Source organism: Hyla sarda, chromosome 2 (genome assembly GCF_029499605.1).
Source record: "Hyla sarda isolate aHylSar1 chromosome 2, aHylSar1.hap1, whole genome shotgun sequence".
Taxonomy (NCBI): domain Eukaryota; kingdom Metazoa; phylum Chordata; class Amphibia; order Anura; family Hylidae; genus Hyla; species Hyla sarda.
The window spans coordinates 216633886-216654804 of record NC_079190.1 but is presented as its reverse complement, the minus strand read 5'-3'; the positions used below and the strand labels follow the sequence as shown (position 1 = coordinate 216654804).

General features: G+C 43.4%; 1 protein-coding gene across 2 annotated transcripts in view; it reads left to right on the top strand.

The window, feature by feature from the left end:
• The window catches only part of AKAP1 (A-kinase anchoring protein 1), an 82414-nt gene that overhangs the window by 18533 nt on the left and 42962 nt on the right, over window positions 1-20919 (top strand). The window contains exons 1-2 of one of the 2 annotated variants that reach the window (XM_056556347.1): window positions 5125-5251; window positions 8889-10708. In XM_056556347.1, coding sequence (XP_056412322.1) covers window positions 8914-10708 — 1795 coding nt within the window. In that variant the 5' untranslated portion in view covers window positions 5125-5251; window positions 8889-8913. Of the gene's footprint in view, window positions 1-5124; window positions 5252-8888; window positions 10709-20919 lie in introns of those variants that run through there. The other variant, XM_056556346.1, reaches the window with a different exon arrangement.

Below are 20919 nucleotides of genomic sequence, written 5' to 3'. Positions count from 1 at the left end.
GACAGCCGTTGGCTGTCCGGGCGTGCTGGGAGTTATAGTTTTGCAACATCTGGAGGGCCACAGTTTGAAGACCGCTGCATTAACCCCTTCCATGTTAAAAGTTCAAATCACCCCCTTTTCCTATACAAAAAACATGCAAACATAATAAAAATAAACATATTTGGTATCGTTTCGTCCGTAATTGTACAACCTATTAAAATATAACATTATGTATCCCGTACGGTAAATGTAAAAAAATACCAAACAGATTTGCAATTTTTATAATATCCCTGAAAAAAAAAGTTAAAAAGCGATTAAAAAGTCAGATCAATACCAAAATGGTACAGATACAAAAAAAAGATTATGGCGCAAAAAATGAGCCCTCATACAGCCTGGTATGCGGGAAAAAAATAAAGCTACAGGGGTTAAAAAATGGCAATTAAATTTTTTTTAAAAAGTTCTGAATTAGTAAAACATGACGTAAATGATAAAAATCTGGTATTGCTGTAATCAGGCGGCCTAAAGTATGAAACTAACATGTTACATCAACCACAAGGTAAATGGCGCAGAAAAGAAAACCACCAAATCTGCAAAATTATCTTTTACTATTTCAATTTCACTTCCCTTAATAAATAAATATATAAATTAATATATATTATTTTTTTGGTTCAGAGCATGTTATTGAAAAATTAAAAGGTATCATTATAGTAGGTAGTTATGGCTATTATAGGGCGAGGAGGAAAAAATTAGAGCGTAAAAGCGAAAATTGGCCCGGACAAGTGGATCGTCATGAGGGACAAGTAGATTTTGCTCCATTTTAGTCCCGTGGACAAGTAGTTTTTTTATAAAATTTCCACGCCCCTGCGATCTCCACTCCAATCTCCGTCCCCAGCGGGTCCGTGATTGGTCGGTTGTTCCGACCGATCAATCACGTGATCGTGAGGCGGCACCGGTGCCACCTCACTCCTGCTGGGTAAGGGTGAATGGGGCTGTTTCGGACAGCCCCATTCACCCTTTTTTTCTGGGTCACCGGTCACCTGAGACCCGATTGACCCGGAATAGCGGCAAATCGTCGGTCTGAATTGACGCGCAATTTGCCATGATCGCCGACATGGGGGGTCTCAGGACCCCCCTGGGCGATATGCCGGGATGGCTGCTGATGGATATCAGCAGTCATCCCGTTCAGATCACCGCGTCCAGAGACGCGGTGCTCTAGGAAAGCTGCTCCGTACGGCGCTGTGCGCTAAGAACTTCTTAGCAGCGGTGTACATTTACGGCGCTCGTCCTTAAGGGGTTAAACGTCCTTTTTCTGTGTGAAAACGGATGTATAATAATGGATGAAATAACGGGTGCTAACAGATGAATAAATATTCATCCGTTAAGACCCGTTATAACATCCCTCATGTATAGCTGTAACACCTCTGCCTGCCGCATGCGGCCCACAGTGAATTTCTTTGCGGCCCGGCATCCCGGGCCGCAAATCTTTTCAGGACACGGGGATGCCCCGGTTACCTCTCTGCGTCCCTGCGTTAACTTTAAAAACGCAGGGGCCGCCAGGAGGTGGCGCACGCAGGGACGTCCCTGACGTCCCATGCGTGCCCCCATAGGAGAAGAGCGGAGCAGTGAGGACGACGCACGGGTATGTTAAGTCACCACTCAGCAGCACATCATCTTTGGGGTTCTGACCATCGCTCCGCCCGTCCGGGGACCCATAGGCCATAGCAGTAGATGGTGACCCCGGACTGAAGGAGCGGTGGTCGGAACACTGAAGTGGGGCAGTAAACAGGCATATAGCCTCCAGCCATACACTGTATATGGCTGAAGGCTGTATGTCTGTGGGGGAACTGTACTGCACACCTAATGTGGGGGAACTTTACTGTGCAGGGGGGCATGGGGTGTTGTGCAGGGAGGGCATTATTATAATTTTTTTTTTTTATGCGGCCCACATAAACTTAAACCTTGTTTTTGGCCCATGTTAGCCCTTGAGTTTGACATGCTTGGCCTACAGACTCCCACAGCTGGGACTACTACTACACCCATCATGGCAGACTTCTTTCCATGATGGGAGTAGTAATTCCCTGGCTGCGGGAGTCTGCAGACAGCTGGGGAGGCTACATTAGTGTTTGTACTACTACCCCCATCATGGAACAGAGTATGTTCCATGATAGGAGTTGTAGTACAGGGGCTGAGGGATTGATCGCACTGGGTTTCACGTCTGAGACCCGATGCGATCAGAAGTTAAGCAGGGGAGCTTTCGGCAAGTTCCGCAACCCTGCGATCTATAATGTGTTTTAACTTTCATTTTTGAATCTCCCACGGGGAGCCCTGAATCTACATACATATGTCACCGCTGCGCTATGAATGAAAAGCATTCTAGCAGCAGCCGGCGGCCTGATGCTGCTGATAGAAGTACTTTTCATAGCGCAGCGGTGACATATGTATGTAGATGCTGCGAGGGTACATTATACTTGCACCTGCGGGGGGTATATATTAATGCTCCGGCGGGGAGATATATAGATAGAGATATATATATATATATATATATATATATATATATATTTATATTTATTAATGCGCTGGCGGGGGGGTGTATGTATGTATGTATGTGTGTGTATGTATATATATGAGTATATGTGCGTGTGTGTGTGTGCGCGCGCTGCAGGGGGCATATTATAAATGCGCTGGGGGGCTAGATTTATAGGCTATATGTCTGTCCCCCCCCCCCCCCCTTGCAGCACCATATATATTGCCCCCCAAAGCGCTTTTAATATAGATATGGCCCCCTGCTACTCCCAATGGTTCATTTTTAAATGAAAGTTAAAACACACTATACATTGCAGGTTGCAGAGCATGCCGCCCGCTCCCCTCCTTAATAACTTCAAATTGCATCGGGTCTCAGAAGTGAAACCTGGTGCGATCAATCCCTCAGCCCCTGTACTACAACCCCCATCATGGAACAGACTCTGTCCCATGATGGGGGTAGTAGTACAAACACTTATGTAGCCTCCCCAGCTGTCTGCAGACTCCCGCAGCCAGAGAATTACTACTCCCATCATGGAAACAAGTCTGTTCCATGATGGGAGTAATAATAGTCCCTCAGCACTGCAGGAGTCTGCTGATGTCACCTCTTCTGAGCATGCTCAGAAGTAATAACGGATATTATAAACTGGGTGCAAACGGATGACATAAAGGCTCATCCGTCAGCCATAGACTTCAATGTTAAAGATAACGGCCGTTAATTTACCCGTTTCTTGTGACTGAAGAAAAATGAGTGCATGTGCCGTTATTTCTTCCGGCACACCTAACTGCCGTTATTCATGACGGGCTATAATGGTTCACAACGGGTAATAAAAAAAATCCCATAGACTTGAATGGGATTGTTTAACGGCCGTTTAACAAGGGTTTTCTGATGGACATTTGTAACGGATGAATTTTTATAGTGTGAAAGCAGCCTAAAGTGCACAGTTGATAGCGTACACTCAAAAATATTAGTCCAGAATTGTGCATTTTTCGTCACTTTATATACCATAAATTAATAGGCGATCAATATGTCCCATCAAAACAAAAATGGTAGAGAAAAACTACAGACCATAGCGCAAAAAATGAGCCCTCATATAGCTCCATATGCAGAAAAATTAAGTTAAAGGGGTCAAAAATATGACCATTTTAAACATGCTAATTTTGGTGTGTGGTTTTTTTTTTTTTTTTAAGTACCTAGTACAATAAAACCCACATAAATTGGGTATCCTTGTAACCATATAAAGATACGGTGTCATTTTTACTGAAAGCGCTCTGTGTAAAAAATGGAAGCCCCCAAAAGTTCCAAAATGTTTTTTTTTTTTTTTACCCCATGTATGTTTATTTTTTGTTTTACAAAGTACAATTGGTGACGCAAAAAACAATCTTATACTGTACATGCAAAATTTTAAGTTAGGATTTTTAGAAGGGGAGAAGGAAAAAACGAAAGTGCAAAAATTAAATTGTCTGGGTACGGTACTTAACCCCTTAAGGACTAGGCCAATTTTCACTGTAGGACCAGAGCATTTTTTGCACATCTGACCACTGTCACTTTAAGCATTAATAACTCTGGGATGCTTTTACCTTTCATTCTGATTCCGAGACAGTTTTTTTGTGACATTCTACTTTATGATGGTGGTAAAATTTTGTCGATACTTGCGTCATTTCTTCCAAAATTTGATGAAAAAATTTAAAATTTAGCAGTTTTCTAACTTTGAAGCTCTCTGCTTGTAAGGAAAATAGACATTCCAAATACATTTATATATTGATTCACAAATACAATATGTCTACTTTGTTTGCATCATAAAGTTACCATGTTTTTACTTTTGGAAGATATCAGAGGGCTTCAAAGTTCAGCAGCAATTTTCAAATTTTTTGTAAAATTTTCGAAATCTGAATTTTTCATGTACCAGTTCAGTTTTGAAGTGGATTTGAAGGGCCTTCACATTAAAAATTCCCCATAAAAGACCACATCATAAAAACTGCACCCCTCAAAGTATTCAAAATGACATTCAGTGTGTTAACCCTTTAGGTGTTTCACAGGAATAGCAGCAAAGTGAAGTAAAAAATTCAAAACATGCAAAATGAAGATTTTGAATTTTCTCCAAGGGGTACTCTTTAATATGTTTTAGTGTAGTGTGTTTAGGGTACATTCACAATGGCAGAGGTTTACAGTGAGTTTCCCGCTAGGAGTTTGCGCTGCGGCAAAAAATTTGCTGCAGCTCATTCTTAAATCAGGAAACACTGTAAACCCGCCTGTGTGAATGTACCCTGTACATTCACATGGGGGGGGCCAAACCTCCAGCTGTTTCAAAACTACAACTCCCAGCATGTACTGACAGACCGTGCATGCTGGGAGTTGTACTTTTGCAACAGCTGGAGGCACTCTGGTTGGAAAACCTTCAGTTAGATTCTTTTACCTAACTCAGTATTTTCCAACCAGTGTGCCTCCAGCTCTTGCATAACTAAAACTCCCAGCATGTAATGATCGCTGAAGGGCATGCTGGGAGATGTAGTTATGCAACAGCTGGAGGTACGCAACTACAACTCCCAGCATGCCGAGACAGCTGTGGGAGTTTTAGTCTTGCAACATCTGGAGGGCTACAGTTTAGAGACCACTGTAGTGGTCTCAAACTGCTCAAACTGTAGCCCTCTAGATGTTGCTAGGCAACTCACCGGCTTCTGTAGGATCCAGGGAGCAGCTTCGCCATCCTCTGCTGCCTTCAATCCCTGCCGCCGATTGCACCGCCGGTGGGTAAGTGGACTTCGGTGCCGATCCCCTTCAGTTTCCCCGTTCTGCCCTGCCTATTGTGGGTGGGCAGAACGGGGAAACCGAAAGTTAACCACCCCCCCCATGCCCCCGATCTGCTATTGGTCGTCGCTTAGACGACCAATAGCAGGGATAGGAGGGGTGGCACCCCTGCCACCTCACTCCTATGCCTTCAGGAGGATCGTGGGTGTCTTGGACAACCCCAATCCCCCTTATTTTGCGGGTCACTGGGTCACCATAGACCCGTATAACCCGGAATCACGCAGTTCGACGGTGTGAATTCACCGGCGATTTGTGTCGATTACCGACATGGTGGGGACCGAAATTCCCACGGACATACACGTACGTCCTTGCTCCTTAACTACCAGGTAGTTATGTACGCATACGTCCTTGGTCCTTAAAGGGAACCAATAATCAGATTTTACCCTATATAACGCTTATATAGGGTAAAATCTTTATTTTCACCATTCCTGGGGGACGCTCCTGCCCCCAGGGATGGTGAAGATATGAAGTTATAAACTAGTCGCCGCCGCCGCCGTAAGTAGTCACCTGGGCGGGGAGCTCTTCTCATCTACTCCCGTTCTTTGGCCTGCAGCGACGCCCCCTCCGCTTGATTGACGGGCCGCGTCATCACTCTGCTCCGTCTGTTCAGTGAGCGGAATGATGACACGGCCCATCAATCAAGCGGAGGGGGCGTCGCTGCCGGCCGAAGAACGGGAGTTGGTGAGAAGATCTCCCCGCCCAGGTGACTACTTACGGCGGCGGTGACTAGTTTATAACTTCATATCTTCACCATCCCTGGGGGCAGCAGCATCCCCCGGGAATGGTGAAAATAAAGATTTTACCCTATATAACGCTTTGCCAAGCGTTATATAGGGTAAAATCTGATGATTGGTTACCTTTAAGGGGTTAAAGGGGTTATCCAGGAATCGAAAAACAGCTTGTTTCAATAACAGCTGCAGCCGGGATACTTTCGCTTCAGACGCGGCGGTCAGCTTTGATCGCCGCGTCTGAAGTGTTAATACAGGGCATCACCGTAATCGGTGATGTCCTGTATTAGCCGCGGGTCCCGGCAGTTGATGGACGCCGGGACCGACCCAATATGACGCGGGGCGGCTTAGCTCGGGAGCCGGCGGAGGGCGTAAAAATATGTCCTTTGTCGTTAAGGAGTTAAATGGGTACTCCGGTGGAAAACTTTTTTTTTTTTTTTCTTTTAAATCAACTGGTGCCAGAAAGTTAAACAGATTTGTAAATTACTTCTATAAAAAAAAATCCTTCCAGTACTTTTTAGCTGCTGAATACTATAGTGGAAATTCTTTTCTTTTTGGAAAACGGAGCTCTCTGCGGACATCATGACCACAGTGCTCTCTGCTGACATGACGCGTACGTCATGGGTCCTTAAGTACCAGGGTGAGGTCCAACCATAGGCTGGATCTCACAGGGAAACTGACAATTATGCTATGCTGCAGTACAGATAAAAAAATGTTTTTCAATAAAGTGTAAAAATGAATAAAATAGCCTTTTATTAAAATAACAAAAACTTATACAGAACAGGGATTGCCTCATTTGTAACGATTTATACTATAAAAAAAATATTTATCCCACATGATGAATGCCGAGAAAAACAGTGCAAGAATTGCTAATTTGGGTCAAAAAAGTGGAATAAAAATTTTCAAAAGGTAGCATGTATTGCATAAATGCTACCAATAAAAAGTAAAGCTTGTCTGGCAAAAAATAAGCCTCACTAAATGTGGGCAGACAAAAAATTTAAAAAAATTATGGGTGTCGGAACATGGCAACATAAGGGGAGGCGATTTTTGTTGCGAAAAGGGGAAAGAACGTAAAAGGTGATATCATTTAGATATTGCCATAATCTTATAGATCCATAGTAGTAATCTAGCATGTGAAGTAAAAACAGGGTTTCTGAAAAGGGAAGGAATTACTTCTGGTGTGTTAGTCACTGGTAGTTTTACTTTTATAACACATATAGGCAGGGTTCAAATAGTGCTGGGCAGTATACCGGTTCATACCGAATACCAAATTTTTTTTCCCTGCACGATATGAATTTTTCCCACACCGCAATAACGTTTGGGCCCCTCCCCCCTTCGAATTAATGAATTATCAGCCGCAGCACACTGTCCTCCGCTGCTCTTGCTGCTTTCTGGGGATGGGAACGTCACAGAGCAGTCAGCCTATCACTGTTCGCAGCCCTGTCCCACCACGGCCGGTGATAGGCTGAGCGCACTGTCATGTAAGAATTCAGCCGGCTCCTTACATGACAGTGCGCTCAGCCTATCACCGGCCGAGGTGGGACAGGGGTGTGAACGGTGATAGGCTGACTGCTCTGTGACATTCCCATCCCCAGAAAGCAGCAAGAGCAGCGGAGGACCGTGAGGCCGGTTCCGGGGGAACGTAGGAAGGAGGCGAGTTAGTTTGTTTTTTCATATTTGCAGCCCGGGCACAGGAATACAGAGTACAGTACATCGCAGTGGCTGATAATTATTTGGCAGGGGGGAGGGAAGCAGCGCTTGCGGGTGACATATTAGTCCCCCGATGTGGAGGACAGTGCAGCGCTGGGCTGATAAACTGGCGGGGGAGATGCAGCGCCCATCATATGATGATGGAGGTGGAATAAATATCGTTAAATACCGTGAAACTGCCATAATTTACAAAAAATACCGTGATACACCTTTTTGGTCATACTGCCAAGCTCTAGGGTCAAGTCCAGAGAAAAAAAATTGAGGGAACTCGCCCAAGATTTCAACTCTACGGCTGATCCTGCAGGACTCCTACTAATAGGAACAGTGTTCCTGCTGTGAAAAAAGTGAAAGAACTCAGTTCCACACGTTACTGCAGGACTTGAGCCCTGCATATAGGTCTCTTAATGTGTCTGATGACCATAAAAGCCACAAAGTAGTTGGTTTATATTGTCTGATAAATTGTGGTTAGTATTTTGAGTTATACTCAGGGGTTATCTGGCTGAATTTTTTTTATTTGATTTTTTTTCACAACAATGCCCAGTTTTTGTGTCCATATTTATCATATTTCTTTCTTTAATAATTATGAAATTGCACCTCTGCTTACCTTCAGCCAATCACTGGCCGCAGGGATGTCCCACCTTGGCCAGTGATTGTCTGAATGGCATTATGTCACAACTGGGCTCAAGCGTTAGGCTTTCTCTCAGGAAGAGGATCACATTGAGGGACTGGAGCAAGACACCTGAGGCCCATAGGAACGCTAAAGTAGAGGTTTCATTTTTTTTATACACTGTAGTATGGACATTGTTCATACTCAATGTCATAAACAGCCCTCCCGCTGGATAACACCTTTATTAAAACCACACTAATCCTCCATACGCTGATACAAAAAGAAAACCATCTTTGACAGTAGTAGTACTTTGTTTAAAATTAACTGACTGTTTTCCATGAACCCGGAGCAGCGGTCACTGTCATCGTATTCTTCCTATTTGAAAGTATTACTGCATTAATAGTTGTGACTGCAGATTTATTGCCTGGTATTTTTTGTGACTGGAATTACATTCAATGTTCATGTAAATGTCATGTTTTTTTATTTTATTTTTTGTTTCAAATCTAACGTTTACTTTTTTTTTTTTCCCCCTTAGATTTCATTGAGGAGCCTTTTTAAAAATGGCACTGCGCTTGCGTGTAATCTTGCCCTATACCATCCCTGGAGTGCTGGCACTTCTTGGTTGGTGGTGGTTCTTTTCAAGGAAGAAAGATGACAGTCATCGCAAACACAAACGGGTAACTGCCACCACAGATGTGCAAGCAGACAGTGTCCTGACAGAACTTGGCCCCTCATTAGAAATTCAAAGCAATTCAAGGGCACAACTTGTGCAGCTGGACAAGAATGCCAGCGCTCCACAGGGCACATGCTTTGTACCTCCAGTAGCACAGATAACTACTTTGGTTGATCTGCAGTTTGATAGTAAGGCTGAGGATATCTTAAGCAAGGATTCTGACATCCAAAATATGGTTTTTGACTCATTACAACAGTCTTCTACGGAGTGTGATATTGAGCTGTGTTTAGTGGATGCGGATAAAGTGTGTACAACATCTACAGAATATTTACAGAAAAATTCCTTAGAAGTTATCCAGAGCATTCAGTCAGAACAACTGCTCATGGTGCCTTCTACTGGAGATGAACAGCCTTGTATTGATGAGATAGAAACAGTGGTTAAAATGTCTGTTCTAGTACAGTGCCCTCAGTCAGTTGCCAGTGAGACAACCATGGGAGAAAAAGGCAAAAGTAGTTCCCAGTTTCCTAGATGTTATCAGCCGGAGTTGGAGGCAGAGTCTCAACTACTAAAGCAAGATCAGTTGTCTCCTTCCTTGGAGCTAGAGAACTCTGAACTTGTGGTTGAACCTGTAACCTCAGAGACTGCAGAATGTCTATCAACAGATCATCTATCAAATATAAAATCTGTATGCACGGAGGTAATGAGAGAGGGAAATTGTACTGACATATTGGATGCTTTTTCTCAGTGTTTGGAGAAAAGTGAAGAAGGAAATGCTAAAACTTTTTTGGGAGACTATGAGGCAAAGATAGTTGAGCAGCTGGCCATAAACATCATATCCAAAGTGATTGTAGCTGCTAAGCAGGAAATTCTGGCTAGTTCAACAAGCGAGATTTCAGATGGCAGTTGTCAAGTACTTGATGAGGAAAGTGGAGAGATGCTACTAAAAGATGCTTATGGTCAGAAAACCACACCAGAGACAAGTGATATAAATGTTGACCTGCATAGCAAAAGTTGTGGAGCAATGGATTCCACCTGTGACTCTACACAAACAGAACAACCCCAAGTGGAGGACATTCAAATTAATGCAGTAGATAACGAAGAGGACTCTACCCAGGAATCCATGAACATGGAACAATCCCAAGAGTATAGGGGCACTGCTACACTTGATAAAGCAATGGACTTTGCCAGTGATATGGACTCTTCCTGTGAGTCTACACAAACAGAAGGATCCTTAGTGGAAAACCTCTCAAGCATTTCTGTCACAAGTAAGGACTCGTGTCCTCAAAAAACAGATGAAGTGCAGATTACTTCAAGTAAATCCACACAACAGACCTATACCATACCAAATTTAAGTCCAGTTCATAAAAAAGCAGATTTTCTCGAGTCGCAGGCCACTATGGAAGATTCCAGTGTTAGCGTTTGCACATCAGAAGATGGCATCAGCATGGATGATCATTTGCAAAGCACTGCACTGTCAAGTGTTGGCGTTGGCTTCTATGACTCATTAAGTTCATCAGGCATTGAGTTATCACAGGAAACTTTTAATGTGTCCAGTGAAAAAATAAAAAAGACAACAGTTGAAAATGGTGTACCATACAGTAATGGAGAAGTGAAGACCAGTTCTCTTAACTTGAAAAATGAAGGCCCGTGGACTGGTGATGGAGATGTAGATCATTCAGTAGGTGAGATGTCTGTTGCTTGATAAAGGTTGCATGTTACAGCCAAAAATCACAGATAAAAGAAATTAACCTAATAAGGTTCACACGAGCGAAGCCACAGCGTATTTTACATTGCGTATCCGCTTCTGAAGGACTGCTGTATGGTGCCTTTACAGGTGCCTGCTCGGGGCGGCAATACGCCACTACGAGCAGACACACTGAAGCAATGTGGTGTACTCACACTCATTGAGGCCACTCCCCCTGCTCTGAGCTAGGCCGAGAGTTGCCGCGATGTGAGTATACTGCACATGTGCGCAACAACTCGCACATTGCAGTGTGCCTGCTCGTAGCAGCGTATTGCCGCTCCAAACTGGCACATGTAAAGGCACTATCCAGCAGATCAGTGTTGTAAAATACGCTGGGGATCCACTCGTGTGAAGATTAAGAAAATAGTTGTCAATTATCAATTAGTTGGTCAGCCAATATCCAAAGTTCACATACATTGACGTTATTACTGTGTGTATATGTGTATGTATATATAATATAGTGTGTGTATAATATTTATTTATGTGCGCACTTAAATGCAACTGCAGTCCCTGGCAGCTTGTGTAGCAAAGAGAGGGGCCAGAAGACATGATCTTCCACTTCAACTGGTCAGACTTTCAATAGTTGCAGAGAGGAGATGCAGGAAGTGGAAGCAGGTGTGCTTGTCTTCCTCTTCACTAAACAGGTTGCTGAGGGAATGTAGGATGACGCTGCTCAACCGGGGAATGTGCTGCCCACCCCTGGTCATAGGTAAGAAACAGGGATTGGGGGGGGGGGGGGGGGAATAGACCTTATAACGAAATAACTATATAAACATTAAATGTAGCCACTCCTCTCACAATTTGTGCAAAACGCAGCCTCTAGCCTATTCAACAAACATCCCTTACACACAAAATACAGAAGACCTCTGGTCCTCTAGCTACAGTACATTTGCAAAGTTTTCAGACCCTTTAACTTTTGATTTTATGGTATGCCTTGTGCTAAAATAACCAAATTCAAATCCTCCCCCATAATGACAGTGATAACTGTTAGTTTTTCCATTTTAATAAACTAGAAAAGATTTCTAAAACATTGCATTGACAAAAGTATTTAGACCCTTTTACTCAGTACTTAGTTGAAGCACCTTTGGCAGCAATTCCAACCGCCAGTCTTCTGGGGTATGATGTCACAAGGATGGGGACCATTGGTGGACAACCATTTTCAGGTATCTCCAAATATGTTCAATTGTGTTCAAGTTATGGCACTTGCTGGACCACTGGAAAATCACGATTGTCATTAAAGGGGTTATCCCACCTTGGTACTTTCGTTTTTCCGACCAGCTCCTGACTGTTTGCAGCAGCCGGAGGTGGATGAAAAAGCTGAAAGTAGGGAAGTTGTGCAATTTGCTTAACTCCCATTGACCTCAATGGGAGTTGCAGAAACAGTCTGCAAGCTTACAGCCATCTTTTTGATAAAGTAGGCGCAAGTACACTCACACAAAATTTGCAATGTAAACTACTTTAGCCACACCAATGTTGATAAATTACCCCCATCGTTTTGTTGGATGGTGAATCTTTCGCCCATTCTGGGGTCCAGAACACTGTCGGGTTTGTATTAAGATTATTACTGTACTTTGCTCAATTCTGCTTTACCTCAACCCTGAACAGTCTGATTCTTAGTTTTATCGGACAGCCAGCTCCAGGAAGAGTCCTGATTTTTTTAAACATCCATGAAAGAATTCTAGAGGACAACTGTGCTCATGGGAACTTTCATTGCAAAAGGTTTTTTGTACCCCCTTTCAGATTTGTGCCTCCACACAGTCCTTTCTCTGAGCTCTACTGACAGTATTCCTTCTCATGTCTTGGTGTTTGCTCTGATATACATTTTCAGCTGTGAGACCTTATAAAGACAGGGCTGTGTCCTTTCAAATCCTTTCTAATAAACTGAATTTACCACAGGTGACTCCAGTCAAGGTGTAGAAACATTTCACAGATGATCAAGCGAAATGGGAGACCCCAGACCTAAAGTTCAAATGTCATGGCAAAGGGTCTGAATATTTAGGTCCATGCAAAATTTTAGCTTTGCAAACATTCCAAAAATCCTATTTTTACAGTATCATTATAGGGTATTTGGTGTTTTACTTTTTATTTAAGCACAACATTACAAGGAAATGATCAGGTCTGAAAACTTCCCAAATGCATTGTGTGTAACCAAACTTGACCTCTAGGAAAGGCATTATTAAATTGGTCTTGTGCTGTCAAAATAGAAAATAAACATACTCCTCTTTCCCTCTCCCCTTCCACTGGCATTCTCATGGCTCACCATCTTCAACACTTCTTGCTTCCGATGTTGTGCCAACCCTGCAATACCTGCCAACGTTGCCTGTCGCTGGCTAAGGCCACTGCTGCAGACAATGGTTGCCTACCCCCCAAAAAAAATCGGGAACTAAAAACAGGACATTAATTACAGTAGTAAAAAAAAAAAAAAAATTTTATAGGGCTACTTCACAAAATTAGCATGCATTCCACTTGGAACCAAGCCTTGAGTTCAGTGGGATTTCATTACTGTTTGCACAGAGTAATTTCCATATGGAAGATCTGAATTCCACCAGAGGAATTGGCTTGTCAATTTGTGGTGTGGAATCCACATGAAAAATTGGATATTTTCCTAGTTTTAATAACGGAAAATATGGATTTTATTAAAGACAGGAGGCAAATATTATGCTTTTCTTTTTAATAAAGCTCACAGCAGCAAGGTAACATGGCAACACAGGTGAAGAAAACTTTAGGGCAACCGAACATATGGTATAACAGCAACAGCCAATCAGAATGCATCCTAGTTCATAAAGTCATGCAGCTCCAACTGCAAATCCTCTTTCTTGATTTGTGGATGAAAAGAACGAAGGAGAAGGGAACTCAAACGAAAATCTGGAATGTGAAACTGGAAAAGATGGAGTAATCCGAAGAAAAACTTGACCACGTAGAAGTACGGACATCATCAGAATTATACTGCAAAGCAAGAGAATAATAATAAATGGGAGGGTTAATAGGGTGGGATAATATTCTTTAATAAAATCCATATTTTGCGTTTATTAAAACTAGGAAAATCTTATTTTATTACAAGACGGAGGCTCATATTATGCATATTTAAAGCTGATATGTCTTAAATGAAGAACATAGGTTAAAACAGTTAATAGAATCATAATCAAATAACACAGAAATATGAGAAGGTCTGAAGTAGAAAGTTTTAAAAGTTGACTCTGAAGACCAATTTGCAGCTTTTAGAAGGTCTGAGAGAGAGCCTCCAGATTAAATAATTTTAGTAGACATGGCGCTCCTGGTTGAATGGGTGCAGAAAATGGAAATATCGATACCCGCAAGTTGCAAAGAATCCAGGAAGGATAAAACAAGATTTACGTCCCAAGTAGAATATTTAGGAAGAGGGGGTCTGCGGCAAAGGATACCTTTCAAAAGTCTGCAGACATGAGGGTGTTTACCAACAGGTAGGGAATCAATTGGAACATGGTTAGCAGAAATGGCCGAGCGGTAAACATTAATGGTTCGGTAAGCTTTGCCTAGATTAAAAGAATTAGAGAGGAAATTCAAGATATGGGTTAGAGGGGAGTGAACGGGATCCAGATCTCGTTGTGAGCACCATTCAGACCAAATTTTCCAGGCAGATCTATAAGCTGATTTGGTGCCTGGTGCCCATGCCTCTGATAAGATTTCTCTAGATGTTTGAGAAAGCTCTTGGATGTCTGAGGGTTCCCTGAAACTAACCAGGCTATGAGAGAGAGGGTCCCTGAAAGAACAAGAGGGTGATTCCCTGATGGATCGAGGAGAATGGAATGATACGTTGGAAGGACTCTGGGTAAGTCTACAGTCATGCTCAGAAGTTGAGGGAACCACGCTTGAGATGGCCACCAAGGGGTTATTAGAACTGTCTTATTTCTGAGTCAGGTTTTGGAGAAGGAGTCTGGGAATCAGACAAAAGGGGGGGGGGGGGGAGGCATGGAGTATTTCTGAAGGCCAAGTTTGAAGAGCATCTATGCCCAATGCTTCTGGATCGTGGCTCCAACTGAAGTATCCAGGGGGTTGACTGTTTAGACGAGAAGAGAAGAGCTCTAAATATATAGGACCCCAAAGAGAATTGAGACTGGAGAAAATGGAGGGATTTAATTGCCAATCTCTGGTGTCCACGAGGTAACGGGAATTCCAATCGGCTAGAGTTTGAAAGACCTGGAAGATATTCCACTTTTATGATATTCCTGTCTAGGCAAAAATGCCAAAATTGTTTGGCTATCTTGGCCAGGGCCTTGGATTTGGTACCTCCTAGCCGGTTGATATATTGGACTGCCGTTATGTTGTCCACCCGAAGGATACAACAATTGTATTTGTACTTGGCAAAACTTTTGAGAGCAAAAGAGCCAGTTAGGAGTTCTAAGCAGTTGATGTGTAATTTGGACCATTTCCCGCCCGTGGAAAGATGTCCGCAGCGAGCGCCCCAGCCCAGAAGGCTGGCGTCTGATTCTATAGAGAGATCTGGAAGAGAGTGAAAGATAACTTTCCCATTCCAAGATTCGATGTGGTGAAGCCACCAAAGTAACACTCTTCTCGTTTCAGAGATAGTAAGATATATGGAATCCGAGTAAGCTAGACCTTTGTTCAGATGGTGAATTTTGAGACGTTGAAGGGCCCTATAGTGGAGTGAGGCCGGAAATACAGCTTGGATGGAAGCGCACAAAAGGCCCACTATGCGAGCTAAGTTTCGTAGTGAAATAAGATGTTTGTTTAGGACTGATCGGATTTCTTGACGAATTGTCTTTAACCCCTTAAGGACGCAGCCCTTTTTCACCTTAAGGACTGAGCCCCTTTTGCTATTCTGACCACCGTCGCTTTACGAATTAATAACTCAAACGCTTTTACTGAATATCCTCGGCGATGTGCCGGGATGCCTGCTGAATGATTTCAGCAGGCATTCCAGTCCGGTCCCCAACCGGCTAGCGGAGGGGACCGGAATTCCCACGGGCGTATGCATACGCTCCACGTCCTTAAGGACTCTGGATGCGGGGCGTATGCATACGCCCGGCGTCCTTAAAAGGTTAATCTCCTTGGTGGAAGACTCAGTGTCTAAATTGGTATTTACCAGGAATCCCACAAATTCTACTTCCCTTGAAGGGGTCAATATGGATTTTTTGAGGTTTATGATAAAACCCAGGCCTGAAAGAAGTGATTGAGTCCATTGTAAATGAAGATGGATGAGGAAAAGAGATTTGAGCCATAATGAGGATGTCGTCCAAGTATATTATTAGGCGAACGCCGCGACTCCTAAATATGGAGATTACTGGCTTCATCAGTTTGGTGAAGCACCAAGGGGCTGATGCTAGGCCGAAGGGAAGGCAGGGGAATTGCCATATTTGGTTTCTCAAAGGAAATTGAAGGTAAGGTTGTGAAGAGGGATGAATCGGGACCATGAGATAAGCATCTTTTGAGATCTGTTTCGATGAGCCAATCTCTGTGGAGAAGATCTCTTGATGAATACCCTCCATTTTGAAATGGTGGTATCTGACAATGTTGTTTAGGGATTTGAGGTTGATTACTGGTCTGAAACCTCCATCCTTCTCTTTGACCAGAAAAAGGTTGCTGAGAAACCCTTCTGGAGCATAAGAAACTGGAGTAATGGCATTTTTTTATTGAAGTTCCCGAATTTCGCAATCTGTTAATATTTGATCTGTTTGTGAAAAGGTTATGGGATGAGGAAGACTAGATTGGAAGGGAGTCGAAATGAATTCTATTTGGTAACCTCTTACCGTGTCCAGGACCCAGGAATCTGAAGTGATTGTAGACCAAACCTGGAAAAAATGAGTTAGTCTGCCTAGAGGAAAAGGGAAAGAAGATGGAAAAGAAAAACTTACCTGAGGAAGGTCTTGTTTTCTTGTATCCTCTGGAGCCTCTAGATTGCCATGGTCTCCCGCAATAAGGGAAGAAGGTCGTGGAATAAGATCCAGACGGTTGGGAATTTCTGGATTGGGAGGGACCTCTGTATTGTTGCCGGTCTTGGTTATTGTGGCTGGGAAAGCGGCCCCTGCCTCTCCCAACCTTTAGAGAAAATCTTATTGTTATTAAATACTTTGAGTGAGCTCTGGGCTTTATCCAGTGAGGAAAATAAGCCCACATATTTATTAAGCTCCTTTTTATGAAGGAGTCTCCAAATAATAATCCCTCATTAGAGGGGCCAGGTTCTGTGTTAGCCAAATGGGTCAGTTGAGGGTCTAGGCGTAGGAAGATAGAACGTCTGCGTTTGGCTCCTAAAGCAGAATTGGCATTACCAAAGAAGCAAAATGCTCTTTGGATCCAACCACGCAAAACCTGGGTGTCAATAGGTTTATTGGCTATGAGGGCCTCTTCTGAAAGGTCTCTCTTGGTCAATGGACCAAGAATATCAGTTTCTCTTGGCAAGACATTATAGAACGATCCAATCCCTTTCTAGGGATTTTCCCAGATTTTAGCCAGAAATTTGACTAGGGTTTGATCAATATCGGGGGTCTCTCTGTTGTGATATCAGGCAGTGAATGCCGTGGGCATTCTGCCCTTAATTTATTTCTGGCCTTTTTATCGAGAGGTTTCTTAAACCATGACTGAACAAATTTTGCAACATTAGGATGTGGAATCCAGTCCCCTGACCTAGGATGCTTTGGTCAAAATATGGGGTGCCTGTGCTGTCTAACAGGACGTCGTTTGCAGTGTCAGGTAGTGACAGGACATTATCATCATCCTCTGATAATTCTTCAGAAAAAGGTTCATGTTCCTCCACTGAGGAATCCGAATCTGAGGAAGAACTAGATAAGAATCGGGTTTGTTTCTGCTAGATTTTATTTTTATTTTTTTAGTCCGTCTAACTGGCTCTCCCTCACGAACGGATGGTTTGGGGTGGGATGAAGAACCACCATGTTTAATGCCGCCTTTAGCATGCAGGCTGTCAGTAACCTTAGAGAACTGACCCTTATGAAAAAGTTTTTTACTTTTGGGAGATGAAGGGTCGTCTTTGCAGTGATGTTTCTTTTGAGTGACCTTTCCAGACTTTTTGAATCCCTTAGCCAATTTAGAGCAAGAATCCTCTGCTGAATAAAATAATTCAGTGAGATGAAGGGTCCTGGCGGGATGGGATAGCCTGAGAGATTGCCACAGAAGCGGCTATAGATTCTTGTAAGGTGGACATGGCACCACTAATAGCAGAATTCACAGATTTAGTTACTGAATCAGAGACCAGTGATTGGACCTGGTCCTCACTAATAAAGGTATATTCCCTAACATCTGAAAGGATATTATTTGCCTCAGAGGTCATTATGAATAGAATGGAGAATGAGGATTATGAAGAAAATATAAATATACTAAATGTATTTAAAAATACTCTACTGTATTTTAGTAAAGTAGGATATATTAAATGTACAATATAATGTAATATTGTGACTGAAAAAAACGGAGGGAGGAGTTCTGACTGACTGACAAGAGGAGCGTCACAGGTATAAGGAGTGACGAGCGGGACGCCGGAGTATGCGAGCGGTAATAAGAACGATAATAGGATATGACCTAGGATGCTTTGGTCAAAATATGGGGTGCCTGTGCTGTCTAACAGGACGTCGTTTGCAGTGTCAGGTAGTGGATAAGCAGGGGAATGTAGTTTAACCTCTTAAGGACCAAGGACGTACAGGTACGTCCTTGGTCCTGCTCCCGTGATATAACGCGGGGTTACACAGTAACCCCGCATCATATCACGGCGGGCCCGGCGTCATAGGGAAGCCGGGACCCGCCGCTAATAGCGCGCAGCTCCGATCGCGGCGCCGCACGCTATTAACCCTTTAGCCACGCGGCTAAAAGTGAAAGTAAAAGCTGCCGGTTAACTCAGTGGGCTGTTCGGGATAGCCGCGGCGAAATCGCGGCATCCCGAACAGCTTACAGGACAGCGGGAGGGCCCCTACCTGCCTCCTCGCTGTCCAATCGCCGAATGACTGCTCAGTGCCTGAGATCCAGGCATGAGCAGTCATGCGGCAGAATGATCGATCACTGGTTTCCTATGAGAAACCAGTGATCAATGTAAAAGATCAGTGTGTGCAGTGTTATAGCTCCCTATGGGAGCTATAACACTGCAAAAAAAAAGTGAATAAAGATCATTTAACTCCTCCCCTATTAAAAGTTTGAATCGCCCCCCCTTTTCCCATAAAAAAAAAACTGTGTAAATAAAATTTAAAATAAACATATATGGTATCACCGCGTGTGGAAATGTCCGAATTATAAAAAATATATCGTTAATTAAACCGCTCGGTCAATGGCGTACGCGCAAAAAAATTCCAGTCCAAAATAGTGCATTTTTGGTCACTTTTTATATCATTTAAAAATGAATAAAAAGCGATCAATAAGTCCTATCTATGCAAAAATGAGCCCTCATACCGCCCCATACGCGGAAAAATAAAAAAGTTATAGGGGTCAGAAGATGACAATTTTGAGTGTATTAATTTTCCTGCATGTACCGTATTTATCGGGGTATACCACGCACCAGCCTATAACACGCACCCTCATTTTACCAAGGATAGCCAGGGGGAGAGAAGGGCAGCGGCACCCATTGCCGGCGCCGCTGCCCCGTTGCCTCCCTCCATCCCCGGTGGCATAATTACCTGTTGCCGGGGTCGGGTCCACGCTACTGCAGGCCTCCGGCGTGCGTCCCCTGCGTCGTTGCTATGCCGTGCAGTGCATAGCAACGACGCAGGGGACTCACGCCGGAGGCCTGAAGCAGCGCCGACCCCGGCAACAGGTAATTATGCCACCGGGGATGGGGGGAGGCAACGGGGCAGCGCCGCCGGCAATGGGTGCCGCTGCCCCTTCTCTCCCCCTGGCTGTCGTCGCCGCTTCTCTCCCCCTGGCTATCGGCGCCGGCAATGGGGCGCCGGCACAGATAGTCAGGCGGACAGAACGGGCAGCGGCGCCGATAGCCAGGGGGAGAGAAGGGCCGGCAGCAGGGCTCTAGACCCCAGGAAAGGCAGGGGGAGAGAAGCGGGCAGCGACGGCCTCTCTCCCCCTGCCTTTCCTGGGGGTGTATGGGCGTATAACACGCACATAGGGGAAGATTTATCAAAGGATTTAGACTGGTTTTCCTTGTCTAAATTTGTCGCACAGAAAGTCGCAGTCTAAATATGTGCGACTTTTCTGCGACTTTTGCTCTAGAGGATTTTTAGAACATGATGCATGCTAGTCTATTTTAGACTGAAATGCATTGAAAAATGCATTGGTGCTGAATTTATCAAAAGCGACTTTTCAGCGACAAGTCGCATAGGCTGAAAGTACGCCGAAATGTCAGACCATGTTAGAGCAGGTTTAAATATAGACTAAAGCATAGATCATGCAGTCTGTGCACAGAATTTATCAAGAGCTGTGCGCCATTTGATAAATTAGGTGCACAATAGACCAGACTAACCCTCTGTAGTTTGGTCTATATTGATGCGGGACATAGACCACTTTGATAAATATCCCCCATAGACTTTAGGCTAAAAATTTTAGCCTAAAAAGTGCGTGTTATACGCCGATAAATACGGTAGTTATGATTTTTTCCAGAAGTACGACAAAATCAAACCTATATAAGTAGGGTATCATTTTAATCGTATGGACCTACAGAATAAAGAGAAGGTGTCATTTTTACCAAAAAATGTACTACGTAGAAACGGAAGCCCCCAGAAGTTACAAAACTGCGTTTTTTTTTTTCAATTTTGTCGCACAATGATTTTTTTTTTTTTCCTTTCACCGTAGATTTTTGGGCAAAATGACTGACGTCATTACAAAGTAGAATTGGTGGCGCAAAAAATAAGCAATCATATGGATTTTTAGGTGCAAAATTTAGAGTTATGATTTTTTTAAAGGCAAGGAGCAAAAAACGAAAAAAAAAACCGGTCCTTAAGGGGTTAATAGGAATATGAAAAAAAAAAAGGGGGGGGGGGAGTGAGAAGTATGTGACAAAATAACTGTATACAAATTAAGTACACTGTGGTGAGTGAATGATAGTAAGAACAAGGGGGTATTGCAAATGGATATTGGAAACAATATTGAAATATGGATAATGAGAAGTAAAAAAAAATATATACACATATACATACATATATCTCTATCTATATCATTAGGATATAAATGAAGTTAGGAGAAAAACCTAAAATTATGTCTAATATT